Raw genomic sequence first — 16606 nt, forward strand, 5'->3', positions numbered from 1 at the left:
AACCAAATGAGTCACATCTGCTGTTATAGTGCAACATGTAAGATGGTGGTTCTGCACTATTTGGAAATATAAACTTGTTCTTGTATGAAAAACATAAAAGCTAACCACATAGCAAAAGTAAGTGTGTGTTGCATATGGTCATATGTGGATGTGTCTGTTTATATACAATTATCAGTGAAAAAAAAAGGTTGAAGTAACTTTAAAGTTAGGTGGAAATGTCAGTTAAAACATACAGTTTTAAACAAACAAAACCACTGAACCGTACCAGTTATAGTTATCTCAAGTAATTGTAACTCGTGCCCTGTGGTAACTATAACCTGCAGCCCCGTTCTGAAAGTTTTATCATCAATAATTGAATTGACAATTTGGCAGTGGTATTATCAATGATGTCAAAGAAGATGTTATTACTGATGTTATATGTGGGGCAATTAGCAGTGCATGACAAGGGTGTGAGTTATAGTCACTATCCCTAATAAACTATTTGTGTTGTGTTGTACTCCAAAATACAGTAGTTACCTTCTCACATTAGTAGAAATAACATTTGGGGCATTCATAGCTTCATAACTATGTGGTATTATCTCAAATCATTTTAGATTTGCTCAACTTTGTGTGACTATGATGAGGCACTCTTGCAATAAAACTCTAGTGTGCATTGTACGCCAATTAAGAATGCCGACATTTCGTCAATATTGAACACAACTGAAGCTATTCTACAGAAGAAAAGCAAATGTACTTACTTTTTGAATCATAACACTGTAGATCCCGAGTGACTGAAAACCTCTGGTGTAATATAACATGTTGGCCCAGCCTAGTGCCATAGCGAGGACAAGGAGTGCTAGATATTCTTTCACCCCAAACAAGTAGAAAAACACAGATAGGATAACAAGCACAGCTTGAAGAAAACTGTGAAAGAAAAAGGAAATCATTAGTCAATGAACCATGAAATTGAAAGAAAGATATGTGTTGACAGTTGATTTAACAATCAGGTCATATAGAGCACCATTTTGTTGTACCTTAATAAAAGATGACACAGAGAAATCACATAACAACCTTGCAGTTGTTTCTTTGAACATGCTAAACCCAAACCTGATACATTTGTTTCAGAAATTTTAGTGCAGATTCGATTTCAGTGTAAACTCTGACCTAACTATAACTACAAACTTGTTATAACTAATGTTAATTATTATTAATATTCGTAGTGTTCATCAGATGTATATTTCAGAAAGACTTCTATAATTAACCAAATAAATTGAAATTTGTGAGTAAAATTTGGTTTATGTTCTAGGTATCATACACCAAGCTTTACTACGGCATAATTTTCATCATCTCATTTTAGAAGTATTTGCCCCAGAAAGACACTTTGCCTCATCTTTTTTGGTAGTTTGTGTAACAGAATTATATTGCAGTTCATTTATAATAAAAATTAACTCATCTAGGTTACCTAACAGTGACTTAAATGGCTTAGGAATAGCTTCAATGTGCTTAAACACTGTTCTTAAGGTATACAGATGAGCTAAGATATCTGCTGTAAATAATATTAGAAAGGGTAGTCGCTGAAGCTATGAAAATGCTATTGTGTAGTTTTTTAACCCTATTTATATATCATCTTTGTCTGTTGTATGCTAATAATACAAACAAATTACCCAAATTACCCAATTCAGACACTGGATCTACACAAAGTACATTGTCACATTACAATTGAGATATATTTACACAATTTTTATGAGGCATAGCAGGGCCTGCAAAGTTTTCAAATGTTTTTAATTTTACTATGTTCAATGATTCATGCTGTTTAAAAATAATTAATACTATTAATCCACATTTTACAAAACCTGTAGCATCCAACTTACAATTGAATGTGGAACCAGGCATCCGAGAGAACTGATCGAAGGTCTGATGGGCGAACCAAGAAGAATACTACACTCTAAACCAAAGAAAAAAAAAATAATCTAAAGTTAGCAATTTGAACCAAATGGCACTCTATAGAACACAGCACACATATTTTTGTTTAAACCACAGAATGAATTTTGTGATTTTCATTGTTCTAATTTGCATTTGTTTAACAAATAGTAATTTAAATAAATGCAATTGACACTACCATCCACTGCTCCCATCAAATTAAAGTAAATCTCCTTTGAAAGTGTCAAAATAATTTTCTAAAAAGAAAATGTAGAAGTATAGGATTGGCTCACCTCTTTGACCATGAAGTATGTTGCACACACAACGATAAATATCTGGCCAACTAGCTGAATCCACCCCATTTCATTAGTCATATCCAAAGGATAAAGAGCCTGCAAAATTGGAAAAGATAGATTTATTAAAGTAATGCAGATTTACAATATATTTATACACATGCATATTATCTTACTATAATGTGGTACTATAAGTACTGTAAAGGCATAACAATAACAATTCTCATTAAATGTAGCATAACATTGGTCCTTTGAATGCACCACAATAGTGTGAGTAAAATCAATATTATATGGCCACCCTAAACATTATCATTCCTCTGAAATCAATTACTAACAGCTTAAAAACTGTAATTGATACAGAAAGCAGTCCTACTCCTGACATAGGTTTTTTGAAACTGAGAAAAAGATCTCATGTATTCAGAAGAGAATGTTTTACCCATCAGTATATATCATATGTCATGCTGTATTTTGAAAGGCTTACTAAGTTACAAAGTACCTACGTCATAAAGTGCCTTGAAGATCAGAAACGATCATTTCAAGTCAAACATTTACTGCAGCACAAATAAAACACTGGAGAGCTAAATACGGACTCATAACCAATACACATGGCATTCCAAGTGTATTAGATTCCATAGAGAAAATCCCAGAAAAGTGTGCAGGAAGTGGAATATGTGGGTTTATAAAATAAACGTTATGACCCTGGTGATTGCAGTGAAATGCTGAGTACATTGCAAAGAGCCAATGCACTACATGGAATCTCTACAGAAAACAATCAATTGATTCACCTGCAGGATGTTTCTTCTTGATTAAACTACCTGTTTATTTGTTTGTAAATTGTTTACAGTTAAAACATGAACTTTGTTTTGTTAAGTGGTTGTCTGCAAATTACAGCACAGATTAGTCTTTGTGAATTGTCTGTCTATAGCAAACAGCACATGTTTATCTTTTTCAGGGCAATATAACTGTCTCCTTGTATCACCACACATGCTGGCTGGATTACATAGATTTTGCAGTGACAATACCATGGATGTATCATACTGATTGGATGAACGACACCCTATACATCTTATATGGCCATGCCATTTTGGTCCTGAACAGGCGCCCCCCCCCGCGACTAGGGGAGGGGCACCCTTAGTTGCGCCGCGGGGCTGAGCCTCCTCCGTGGATCAGAGAAGGAGGTGGGGCTGGATAGTTAATGAAGGGCTGGCGGTGTGGAAAATGAAACTTAACAGGAAACAAAACTTAGCAGAGGTATTTAAGGCAGTGGTCCAGAGGTTTTGTTCTCTTTGTCCCCTCGGACCACAGCCTTGTTACAGGAGCAATGCCGACCACTCACCCACCCTGCAGAAGGCTAAGGTGTCATGAAGGCGAAGCTCTGACAGTTTACAACAAAGGGGGATGCACAACAATGGAGGTGCAGCCATATGATGGACCCCTGGAAGGGGGAGATTCCACAAGTGCAGTGGGTAGGCGCGGAAGAAGGACTGGCCTGCCGGTAGTCCTGGACTCTACTGCCCTAACCCACCATGTATGGACTGAGTAGAATCTTGGGGAGGATGCCCGTGTTCAGGTGGGGCCAGTGCGGTATGTGGTGCCCTGGATGTCAAGTAATGTAACTGTTGGCTGTAGCGCGTTGGGGCCTGCCGGCGCAATGTGCGCAGCCGAGTTGGGGATTGTGGGGAGAATGCCTGTGTTCAGGTACCCCGGTGGGCCGGTGCGGTATGCGGTGCCCTGGATGTCAAGTAATATAACTGTTGTCTGTACCGCGTTGGGGCCTGCCGGCGCCATGTGCACAGCCAAATGGGAGATTGCCGGCCTAGACGGCCAAGTTTAAATGTACGGCCAAGTTCTGAGTAATGAGTAAATGTAATACAATCCATGTCAAAATTGTATTTTCCTGAATGGACAATCAATGCTAGTACAAGAGATGGAGTCCTGTTGAATGAAACATTCATTTCAAGCATTCTGTTATTCGTCTGCCTGAGAGTAATGTACTAGATAAACCCAGATTAACTTTAATTCTTACAGACTATGATATACAATTGCTATGCTGAATGGACTGGCTGGCAACAATCTTGCAAAACTAGCTTGCTGAAGCCTTTCTAAACATACTATCAGTTTGCACTACACAATGTCATAGCTGCAAACATGTAACATTTCATAACACGCCTACCATTGTTTGGTACACTATTCTGTAAGTGAACAAAAACAGGAAAACATGCTGCTTTTCTGTTTTACTTTCTTGCATATGTAAATGACCATCTGCATTCCTGTAACTCGCATATATCAGAACGCATCTTTTATTCTCAGCTTACCATCTAGATTAGGCTTTTACTAAACATATCTGCACAAAAGGATGCCCAGATAGAGAATGATGTACAGTGCCATAACTATACTGGTTGGATATATACAAATGTGAATAACATAACATAAATGCTCCCAATAAGATAAAAATAGTGTTCCCTGAGAGGGCCAAGGTTTCTCACTGCTGCTAGAATACACCACATATTGTCTGTAATTTAAATGAGCAGGACATTTCTTACAGCATTGAGATATCTGCTACAAGCGAATAGTACCATGGAAGAGTTTACCATAAGTGAAAGTAACTTGCATATATATTTGTGGGTTGTAGAAGGAGCAGAGAGGTGGAAATATATTTTTTTCCACTGTGTATATCATGACATTCAATAGATCAGACTTGGGTTACTACCAAGTTTCATTTACTTTAGCTAGTCTTGAATTCTGCAGTTCACAAACCTCATCTCCACGGGGTCGAAAGTAGGACACCATTGTTAGTGCAATGTTGTACAGTAAAGAAAACAAGAAAGACATAAAGAACATGTATCTTCCGAATTTCTTCCATTTCATCTGGAGCAGGGTGTGCAAGGGTTCCAAAGACAACAACTCATGGCGGTTCTGTATCAAAACAAAAAAGAGAATATAGCATATGATAAAGCTTATTTGAAACGAAATGATATAAAATATAACAAATTGCAAGTTTTAACACAATTTCTGTTCAAATGTCCTCATTTTTACCTACTTGTTATTGAGGACTTGTTACAGATCTGAAAGCTCTAATATGATCACAATAGGCAGAGTGTTACTGCACAAAGAAAAAACACTCATCACCATTTTTACAGCAACATACCAAATCTAATGATATATGAACTAAATGGCACTATTTATTAAATACATGGTGCTTATTTTGCCACCATTTGGGTAATATATTTTGTTTTCCAACTCATTTAATTTTAGACAAGAAAGAAAAGTTGGTGGCTGGGGATGAGAGCACACACACTATAGAGATAAAACAATTCAATTGTCTGTATCCAACAATGCTCTCAAATGTTCAGTGCTCAAGGAGGAGAAAGAGGCACCTGATATTCCCCTGCTGGAACAAGGCCAAATGGCACAAAATTAAATCTCCGAACACTCCAAATAAATCAGTGTTGAGTACGTAGTATCAAGTCTTTATTTTCACAGAACTGTCGCAAGTTCACCGATGCCAGTCTCACGCTGGAGATGTTGTATCAGACTTATCCAGGGCTGGTCCGGAGTCCCTCTGATATAGAGTAAGTCCAACATGTGTTTCATCTCACACTGCAGATGTTGCAGCAGACTTCTTCAGGGCTACAATCACAAATGTCCTTGATCTAAGGGAGTAGTCCCCATGTAAGTTATTGTTAGAGACCAATCACCAGGGCCAAGTTGACCCAAATCACCCTGTGCGCAGGAAATTAGAGTGATCTATCTTAGTTGATAGTGTTATTATTGGTCAAACTAAAGTACCTCTTAGTGAAAATGTATTAAGCCATTCATAAATGGTCATGTGAGGTTGTTAACCAAAAATAGTCACCCAGGTTCAGAAGTAATAAACAGAATAGGACTCACCTGGTCTGGTGTCTCTCTGAGATAGAGTAAGTTATTATAGTCATCTAGAGTATGTAACTGTGATTTTTTTTTAAATAATATTGGATCTTCACCAGATAAAGTTAGGTAAAGGATTTGACGTTTAAGGTTTTATATGAGCGATCCTCCCATAAATCATGTACATTTATAATTGTAGCTATGAAGAAGTCTGCTACGGCATATGCTGGGTGAGGCGAAACATGTTTTGGATTTAATCTATGTCAGAGGGACACCAGGCCTCCCAGAAGAAGTTTGCTGCGACAGCTGCAGCGTCATATGCAAGACATGCTGGCATGGTTGAACTTGAGAAATTTTTGTTAAAATTAAGACTGTTGATAACACATAGTCAACGTTGATTGATTTGAAGTGCTCTGAAGTTTTTGTTTTTAGTTAAGTTTAGAATGTTTTTAAATTTGGAAATATTCTGACTATACACTTCCTTACAAAGTCCCACAAAATTATACATATTCTCCAGGTTACTCACACTGTGGAAGTCGATTGCCATGTTGATTATTTATAACAAATTACCAAGCCCAGTTTTGAAATTTGGGTATAGAAGGCGTGAATCTTGAATTAATGCACTTTTGTTTTTCCTTGTCATCCAATTGAGTGTTTTACTATGAGAACCCTATTTTAAGTGTCAGAACTGATTGCACCATTTTTATGCTCTGTTCATGCTGCAGACTAGACTACTTGTTTCATTATTTTACAAATTATATGATTTACAGATTCTTACCGTGGTTGATGCGTTGTAAACTACAATCTCAAGAACTGAGTTTACTGTGGTCGTATCCACATCATTCAGATCGTAAAGTGAAGATGAAACTGGACCATAAGCCCAGTCTGTGAATTTTCTAGAGAGGACTCTGTTTTCTTTGTCTTTTATTTCTCTACTGAGAATGTAATGCAAAATCTGAAAGAATTCAAACAAAGTGAACTGATGTCAAAATGTTTCAAACAAACTCAGTTATCATAGTTTGTGAATGCATATCCGGCAAAATATTTTAATCACACTTATGTATCAATAGTGTAGTGCTGTATAACAAATGTATGAACATTACAAGCATGGTATCCCCAGGACAGTGATCTATTCTTATGCTACACTGGAGCTAGAAGTATAAATACATTGTTGGAAAAAGCCTCCACTGAAAGAGACAAAAAGGAAATCTGCATAAGCCATAGGAAATAGAAAGCCTAATTCTATATGCAATAACTTAACATTTGGGAGTTTAGGACCTAAAGGGTGCAACTCAAACATTAAAAGGTGCTTCAAGCAAATACAAAATCAAGATAGTCATCAATTGGATATTTCCCAAAACTGGAGGACACACCTCATGGGGCAGTACTGTCGAAAAACACATATTAAATATCCTGTGTCTAGGGTTTCTCTTCATTAGTGCTACCCACTAATGTAACATAGGTATTTTGTGGCCAAGCAGCCCATTTTAGCAACTGCGGACTCCCAGTTTTCGGGTTAAGGGAAAGGTAGGCTATCAATATCTTGCCCTGTCAGGGATTTCAGGGAATGTCTAACACCTCAAAGTTGTATGTCCTCTACTCAGGGATTATTCACTACATAGGATTAAAGAAAGTACCAGAGAGGTGCATGTCTTTAATGATTTATCCTCACTACATCTTAAAAACATCAACACATACTATGATCATTTAGTAACGAGAGGTCAGGATATTATATTGCCAAATATTTTGGGGCAATTTCTTCAGTCCAAGAGGACACACCAGAGAGGGATGTCTAAGTTAGATATTAAACCTGTGAAAAACACATATAATTCTTGATGTAATCATAGCGCATACACTTTGCAGATTCTGAGAAAATCCCAGTTTGATAGTTTCTGTTAACGTAATTGGACCCAGATGACGTGATGTAGACCGGGTAAAACTGAAACTTCAGAAGGTGCAATGTCCAGTGTAATAGCAGGGAGGGTCTGTTACTAGAAGGTAAGGGTAAACGCAAACCTAAAGGGTACTCTATACATGGCTCACCATTAGTTCACTAAAAGTTATAAGTGCAGTGCCTACAAACACCAATACAGACGGCGTAAGTGAAGCAATTCAAAATGCAATACTGATAACATTAGTGAGCCCCTTACCTCATAAGGCAGGAGAAAGGCACCCCTTAAAATGGATTGTGATGGGCGGGAGTGTTAAAGAGTGAAAACGTCTGCCCAAATTTTGTGAAAATGGCAAGGGTTCATTTTGTAAAGAAGCAGGCAAACAAATCCTGTCAAGGCTAGTTAGCATTCTCCACAGGGTGGTCCGCATTTGTGCCCAAAGCACTCCGCGTGCGAACCAATCGTTTTAGACTTAGCTACCCAAAAGTCAAAAGGGTACTCTAATATCATGGAACACAGCCTCCATATTCGAAAGGGGTGCTTGTTTGTATAAAAGCAAAACTGCTCATTAATACAGTTCTAATTCACCATCCCTCAATGGAGACAGGCGCTAAGCTAACTGAGGGATGAAAGCGCCCATGGGTTCTCCTGTGTCTATTGTATAAAAAGACAAAATAATTGGTGTGAAACACAGACACCATCTTGACCTGGGGACTTTGACAGAGCAACCTAAATTGTGTTTTTAACATGTTTTTTATTGATTTTCTTTTACATCCATCTTTTCAAACAGTTACCCCCACAGTGTTCAACCGTATAAATTCGTCTCATTAACACGTTTTCCGCTTATCCCTTTTATCTCATATTTAACAATATTTCGCATTAATATGTGTGATATGCTTTATCAGATTTACGTCTGCTTGTCTGACACTAATTTACCACATCATCTTGTGATTCTTCTTCTCCATAGTATTTAGGACCAATTGCCAGGTAGTGGTCTACCCATTTTGTCCCACCTTGCATTGTATATTTTTCCGCACCTCACAATCCACTGTCTCCTATTTGATCATTACTGCCACCCATGCTTTATATTTCAGTCTCGACTTTCTGTTTAACTTTATACTATACTGCACTTAGCTATTGACAGGCCCAGTTCCACCACTTTCATGAGATCCCGAGTGTGTTTCTTACTCAGCATTAATCCAAATAAACTAAATTTTGCTGAAAAAGTTAGGTGTAATATGACTAATACACTTAGAGGTAGATTTTCAAACCTTTTGCGCTGGATTAGAGTCACAGAAATCAGCTAACCAGCACAAACTCCTTCTTGGGACATTACTTTCCAGCGCAAAATTTGTTTTGCGCTGGAAAGTACCTCAAAAGTAGCGCAGTAGCTGAATACAGAGCCAAAGTCAAAAGGCTTTTTGCTCGGGTAAACCCAACTAATGTAACCCTATGTCACAAATATATAGTGCAATTCAACACCGCTTCGCCCTCCTTATATATGTTCCTAAGCTCCCTGTGACACCACAAACTACTCTGTCCCCTTGTCTTCCACAGGATGGTAATGATGAATCTTACCTCTGTCTTTCCAGTTTTTGCCGCTAACTGCATTGATGTGAGACCCTCTTTGTTGTTTATGGTTTCCAGTGACTTGATGTTGCTTTGTGTGAGGATCATGTCATACATTTGAATTATAAAGTCGTTTTGTGCCTCTGTGTTTTCGGCCACAGTGACCAAGGCGTGCAGCACAGTATTTCCTCTGGAATCTTGGAGGGCGATATCAGTCTTTGGGTTGTCCATGAGTAGCTGAACAATATCTGGCTGATTAGTGCATGCTGCCAAGGCCAAAGGAGTTTCACCTAAAGAGCCAATGCAGAAATATCACAGTTTAGATTTTAGCATGGTTTTTCCCTCTGAGAATGATTAATCTGAGTTGGTACTTTTTGGATTTCGAAGTAGATGGCATTTGCACTAGCCATGTCCTTTGTCAGTCAAACTGGACATCTGCAGGGCTAGACAGCTTAGTTCATATATCGAGTACAAACGTTTACATAAAGAAACGTGATAATATTTTTTAGACTTGACTGCCCTTGGTGAGGTCTTCCCCCAGCTGTTATAAGACTGACGAAAGGATCCTACTCACATTTACTTTATTGCCTTTAAGATTCAAATCATTGTACATAGATCAGATACTTTTCAGTACTGGTACAGGTTTTACATTTCTTTTACTGGAATAAATACAAGGAAATTGATTCTATTGGCATAATATTTCTCTAAAATGCTTGCTAATTTAATACATATAAATCAAATGCCTGTACAATCTGGCCTACACATTCTCCAACCACTCAGACAGAGACAACTATTCCAATAGGTTAGAGGTGAACAGAGTGAAGCAAGTCTGCAGTTGGTACAACGTAGGTTGCCCTGCCAAGCGACATTGATCTTTATACATTTATGAGAGGACTAGATCAAATTCACAATAACAGTTCTTTCTTTATTTGCCCCTGTCTGCCATACTTCCTTATCTGTTCCACTCTACTCTAAGACATTTCCTTACACTCCTCAGCAGTGGAATTTTTTGAATACAAGCAATATACCAAGGCATGCTTCTTTAGTGTATGCCACCAAGAGGGGCGCTTGTCAAAGATAGCTGTTATGGTGGCAGAACATGCATTTGAAGAAATCTCTGAAATTACAAAAAATCTTAACGCCAAAAATATTTTAACAATTTCTATCAAATGTTTAAAGTGAAATGACAAAAAAGGGGAATTCCCAATATTTAGGGATCCATTCTCTACACAGCGGAGACATGAACTCACTTCTACTGGACACTGCACTTTATTATTGGACCCTGGAGTAGCCTGCTCCCTTAAAGTGAGTGTCGAATTCCTCTACAGTGAGGCGTCTGCCTGTTTATCTCCATTTCCATCTAATTGTACACGCTATTTAAATGGTGACTCATCTCGAGTGCTTATTTGAGCTAGTTTTAAATTCTAATTGGGTTGAGGCAGAAAATGATATCTTTAGAGAGGCATGGCTTAAAAATCTATTTGGAAAATGATACTTCTGTTTGGAAAAAAATGGTTCTGGATTCCAAACATAGGTTGAGGTATCCTAATGATTATCAATGTTAACAAGTGAGCCCTGATGTAAATGTAGAACTACAAGTGCCCTTTCTTCCTCAAACAATAAGGACTTATTTTGATGTACCATGCCATCATACCCATTATTAGGAGAAAAGATTAACAGGTGCCGTATTAGGAGAGGAATGGAGAACTAATGAGAAATATGGTTAGAGGATGATGTATACCTGACTTTATTTAGGGAAATACGTTTTCATGTCTCCTCAACAAGTGAAGGGGCATTCTGGAGTTAAGACAGTGACTAGCACCATCCATTAGGTGGTATGCTCTTGATGCTACTGTATGATTCAGGAATACTGCTGCCTGGGTTTTGCAATTGGAGTTCATATTCAATGCAAAAGAGAATTAAGGTGTGGTCAGACTAGTAGTAAACTGACTGGTATATAGTGATAGATGTGTGTGCGATTAAGAAAAATAGTAGTTCTTCCTTATGGAAAAAATGCTGAACAGAATTACATCAGACAGGGTAAGAAATTAGAACTTTACACAAGATAGTGTCTTTACTTGGTTTCGTAACATAGTTAATACTTAATTATATAAAATACCCTAACCCAGAATGCAGTGAAATGCAGACCAAAGAACACAGTAAGACTGTGATAATAACAACATGACTGTCTTTTACATTTGGTAAAAACAGCCATTAGCCAATCATATCATCACTTCTCAGCCCCATGTACCGTGGTATACTGTGAACTTACCACAGTATTCGGTGGTACAATATATAACTACTATAATTTTAACTCCACTTACACTATTTAAATATAGTACCAAAAATTAACATTTACACCTCATAATGTACATTCCTGATGCATAACATTTTCATCCATACACACACTTACACGCTAGGTCTGTTTCAATTGACACACTCCACTATCGGTCACTCCATTCTATGATACTTCACTTCACCCCGCTCCACTCCATGCTATTCCAGTCTACGCCACTCCACTTTATTCCATTCCACTTTACGTCACTCCACTATGCACGACTTCACTGTATGCTAATCCACTGGATGCCAGTCCAATCAATCAATCAATCACGTCATTTGTATAGCGCACTACTCACCCGGGAGGGTCTCAAGGCGCTGGGGGAGGGGAAAGTTACTGCTCGAACAGCCAGGTCTTGAGCTGCTTCCTGAAGGCGAGATGGTCTTGGGTTCGTCGAAGGTGGGTGGGGAGGGAGATCCACGTCTTGGCCGCCAGCTAGGAGAAGGATCTTCCTCCGGCGGTGGCTCTGCGGATGCGTGGTACGGTGGCGAGTGCGTGGCCGGTCTATCGTAGCTGGCGGGTGGACGTGTAGAAGGTCATGCGGTCGTTGAGGTACTTGGGGCCCAGGTCGTGGAGAGCCTTGTGTGCGTGGGTGAGGAGTATGAACGTGATTCTCTTACTGATGGGAAGCCAGTGCAGGTCTCTCAGGTGTATGTCGGCGATCTTGCGGTGGAAGAATGAGGCAAGTGAGTTGCAGAGGTCTTGCAAGGGAGTGATGTTGTTGTTTCCGGCGCTGGGGTTGGAGAACTCTTTGACGATGCTGAAGAGTTCCTTGCTGTCGTGGGTGTTGTTGTCCAGTCGTTCTTTGAGTGCCGTCTTCTTGGTGGCGCGGATCAGCTGATGGTGTTTGCAGATGGCGTGCTTGAGGGCGGTCCTGTTGTCTGAGGTGTGGTCGAGCCGCCAGGCTTTCTCGAGGGTGCGGCAGTTCTTCTTGGATTCCTTGAGTTTTTCGGTGAACCAGGGGGTTTTCTTGCTGCCGTGTCTGCTGGGAGGGTTCTTTAGTGGTGCGAGGTCATCGGCGCAGGCGGTCAGCCACTTGGTGAGGTTGCTGGCTGCTTCGTTGGGGTCCGTTGTGCTGGTGGGAGTGTTCTGGCTGAGGGAGGCGGTGAGCTGCTCGGCGGTGATCTTGCTCCAGCATCGGCGGGGGACCTGTTGCGGGTGGTGGTGGGTCGTAGCTTTTTTGAAGCTGAAGTGGACGCAGCTGTGGTCGGTCCAGTGGAGTCCGGTGGCGAGGCTGAAGGAGATGTGCTTGCTGGATGAGAAGACTGGGTCAAGCGTGTGGCCGGCGTAGTGGGTGGGGGTGTTCACTAGTTGCTTGAGTCCGAGGTTGGCGAGGTTGTCCAGCAGGGCGGTGGTGTTTCTGTCGTTGTTGTTCTCCAGGTGAAAGTTGAGGTCTCCTAGGAGGATGTAGTTGGCGGAGGGAAGGGCGTGCGGGCTGATGAAGTCTGCGATGTCTTCGATGAATTGTGTGCGTGGTCTGTAGATGAGGGTGCCGCGGAGGGTGGTCTTGGGGTCAGTGTATATCTGGAAGTGCAGGTGTTCAGTGGCGGTGAAGGTTTCGTCGGAGTTAGTTGAGATGCGGATAGTGTTTTTGTGTACGATGGCGATGCCTCCTCCCGTCTGGTTGACGCGGTCCTTCCGGGAGATCTTGTATCCGTCCGGGATGGATATGGCGATGTTTGATATTTGATATTTATTGACATTTATAAAGCGCTAACTTTCGCTCCTGAGGGAGCATCTTGGCGCTGAGCACACAGAAGGTCGGCTATGGGGGGCATTGATCAAATGGCTGCGAGGACTGATGAGTCGGACTGAGAATAAATCCATGTTTTAAGGGATTTCCTGAATAGGCTTTCTGAGGGAGCGTGCCTAAGGTTGGGGGGGAGACGGTTCCATGCCTTAGCCGCCAGAAAAGAAAAGGTCTTTCCACCCTTGGATTTTAATTTTATGCGGGGTTCAGAGATGAAATTGGCGCCAGATGACCTCAGACAGCGGGATGGAGTATAACGCTGAAAGCGCTTGGTCAGGTAGGCTGGGCCCATGCACCTGTTAGCTTTAAATACAGTGACTAAGAGCTTGAATAAGATTCTCTTATGCAGGGGCAGCCAATGGAGGGCGTTGAGGGCTGCAGAGGCCGAGGACCTACGGGGGAGTTTCAAAACAAGCCTGGCTGCTGCATGTTGAACACTTTGCAGTTTTTTCAGAGAGGACTTCTTGATACCTGCTAGGAGGCCGTTACAATAATCCAGCCGGGAGAGGATAAGCGCCACCGCGACTGATTTCCTGGCTGTGATAGGCAGAAAGTTAAAAAATTTCTTTAGTTGCCTGATCAAACTGAAACAGCGCCCTGCGGTAATACGCACATGTTCATCGAAGCTGAGGGAAGCGTCAAATTGAACGCCCAAGTTGCGCGCTGAAGCAACCGCGCTAGGTGGTGCTTCGGAGTTATGAGGCCACCAGTCTTTGGGGGAAAAGAGAGTGTCTTTACCTAGGGGAATTATTTCTGTTTTGGCGCTGTTGCATTTTAAATGATGCAGGTTGAGCCAAGAAAAGACTTCTGACAGACAGTTTTGGAATCTGGTGGCAGCATCCGGAAGTCTTTTATCGATTGTGACGACAAGTTGGGTGTCGTCAGCGTAGGATGTCACGAGAATCCCATGTGACTCGATCAACGTGAGGAGGGGGGCCATATATACATTAAAAAAGAGGGGGCTCAGGATAGAACCCTGGGGTACCCCTGAGGTGATAGATCGTTCACCAGAAAGAAAGGGTCCTAGGGAGACCGTTTGAGAGCGATTGGACAAGAATGAAGTTATCCAAGCAAGCGCGGAGCCCGAGACACCAATCTCACGCATCCTATTAATTAGAATAGCATGTGAGATGGTGTCGAAGGCCGCGGTTAAGACGAGCAGGATGAGGATGGCCTGCGCTGAGGAGGCGTTCATCCAGGTTTTGGTGAGGAAGGCGACGTCCGGTGCTGTCGTGTCGAGCAGGTCCCAGAGTTCTACGGCGTGCCTGTGGATGGAGCAGGTGTTGAGCAGGATGCACTTCAGGTGGTTGCTGCTGGTGCAGGGCTTGGCGGGGGCCGTGCAGGTCGGGTAGCAGGAGAAACGGCAGGCTTGGCAGGCGAAGGGTCCGTGGGTGCGTCTCGGGGTGGCTTGGTAGCAGGCAGGATTCCGGCCAGTGTTGAGTGCGTTGAGTGTTACGGCGTCGTAGGTCCGTCGGGTCGTCTTGCTTCGGCGGGGGCCAGGGGTCCTGGCACTGGGCGAGGTCCAGGCGCGTACGGGCGCAGACGGGCTTACCTTTGGCGCACCTTCGGCGCTCAATCGGTGCTCCCGCTGCGCGCGTCCGCTGCGCGGTCGCTCAGGGGGCGTCATAAGTAAGGAGCCGGGAGGGAGGAGCAGCTGGGTGGCGGGAGCGGGGCGGCGAATGGAGTCACAGGGGGGCGGGCCGCAGGGAGGCAGCGGCGGGAAATCCAAGGGTCTGCGGGCAGCGGGGATCCCAGGAGCTGCGGGCGGCGCTCGAGGGAAACTGCAGGCAGGAGGCGGCAAGGCAAGGCAGGCAGGAGCGGCAGCAGAGGGTGGAGCGACCAAGCCCTGAGGAGAGCTGAGCGGTCACCACTGACTCCACTCAACTCAAGGCCCCTCCTCTCTACACCACTCTACTCTGTAGTATTATACAGTACACCACTCTATTCTATGACACTCCTGTCTATGCCACTTCACTGTATGTATGTCCCCCCACTGTACGTCTCTCCACTGTACACTACTCCACTGTATGCAAACCCAATCTACACCACTCTGCTATATGCAATTCCACTCTGCACCACTTCATGGTACACCATTGCGCTCTATGCTATTCCTCTGAACTCTATGGCACTCCACTGTACACAGCTGCAGTATATGCCAATTCAAGTCAACCACAAATCACTATGTGCTATTACACTGTACAACACTGCATTCTACGCCACTCCACTAAACGCAACTTCGCTGTACGTCCATACACCCTGCGCTACTACAGTCTACGCTATTCCACTGTAAAACACTGTACTTTATGCTACTCCACTATATGCCACTGTACAGTATGCCACTAAACCTAACTCCACTAAACACTGACTGTATGCTACTTCACTGTACGCCACTCCACTCTATGCTACTCCAGTGTACACCACTGCACTCTATGCTATTCTAGTCTAACCCTCTGGAGTATATGCTATTCCGCTGTACACCACTCCACTCCACGCAACTCAACTTTATACCCCAACAATGTACCACACTCCACTCTATACAAGTCCACTCAACACCACTCCACGCGATGCTACTTCATGCTACACAATTTTATGGTAAACCACTCCAATCTCCAATAGTCCACTGTAGCCAACTAGACTGTACACAATTCCAGTATATGCTATTCCAATGTATGCCAATACACTGTACAACACTCCAGTCTATGGTACTCCACTGTACGCAGTTCACTCTACACTATTCTACTGGGCGCAACTCCACTGCACCACACTCCACTGTATGTTATCCCACTCTATACCACTCCACTGTATGCCACTCTACTATGCACTATTCCTTTGTGCATCACTCCATTGAACGCCATTCCACTGCTTACCACTCTATTCTGTCCCATTTCACTGTACGCCACTCCATTCTATGCCACTCCACTCTACGTAACTCCCCTATATGCCACTCCAGTGTACCTCATTCTACTCTACTCCACTCCACAACACTATAGTTTATGGC

General features: G+C 42.2%; 1 protein-coding gene across 2 annotated transcripts in view; it reads right to left on the reverse strand.

Moving 5' to 3' along the window:
• The window catches only part of TRPV3 (transient receptor potential cation channel subfamily V member 3), a 75929-nt gene that overhangs the window by 19165 nt on the left and 40158 nt on the right, over nt 1–16606 (reverse strand). For both annotated transcript variants that reach the window (XM_086955017.1, XM_086955016.1), the window contains exons 8-13: nt 9530–9810; nt 6838–7014; nt 4950–5108; nt 2193–2291; nt 1851–1924; nt 738–903 (exon numbers count right to left, since the gene is read on the reverse strand). In XM_086955017.1, coding sequence (XP_086811143.1) covers nt 738–903; nt 1851–1924; nt 2193–2291; nt 4950–5108; nt 6838–7014; nt 9530–9810 — 956 coding nt within the window. The remainder of the gene's footprint in view (nt 1–737; nt 904–1850; nt 1925–2192; nt 2292–4949; nt 5109–6837; nt 7015–9529; nt 9811–16606) is intronic.

This window comes from Lissotriton vulgaris, chromosome 2_1, assembly GCF_964263255.1.
Source record: "Lissotriton vulgaris chromosome 2_1, aLisVul1.2, whole genome shotgun sequence".
NCBI classification, from domain to species: Eukaryota; Metazoa; Chordata; class Amphibia; order Caudata; family Salamandridae; genus Lissotriton; species Lissotriton vulgaris.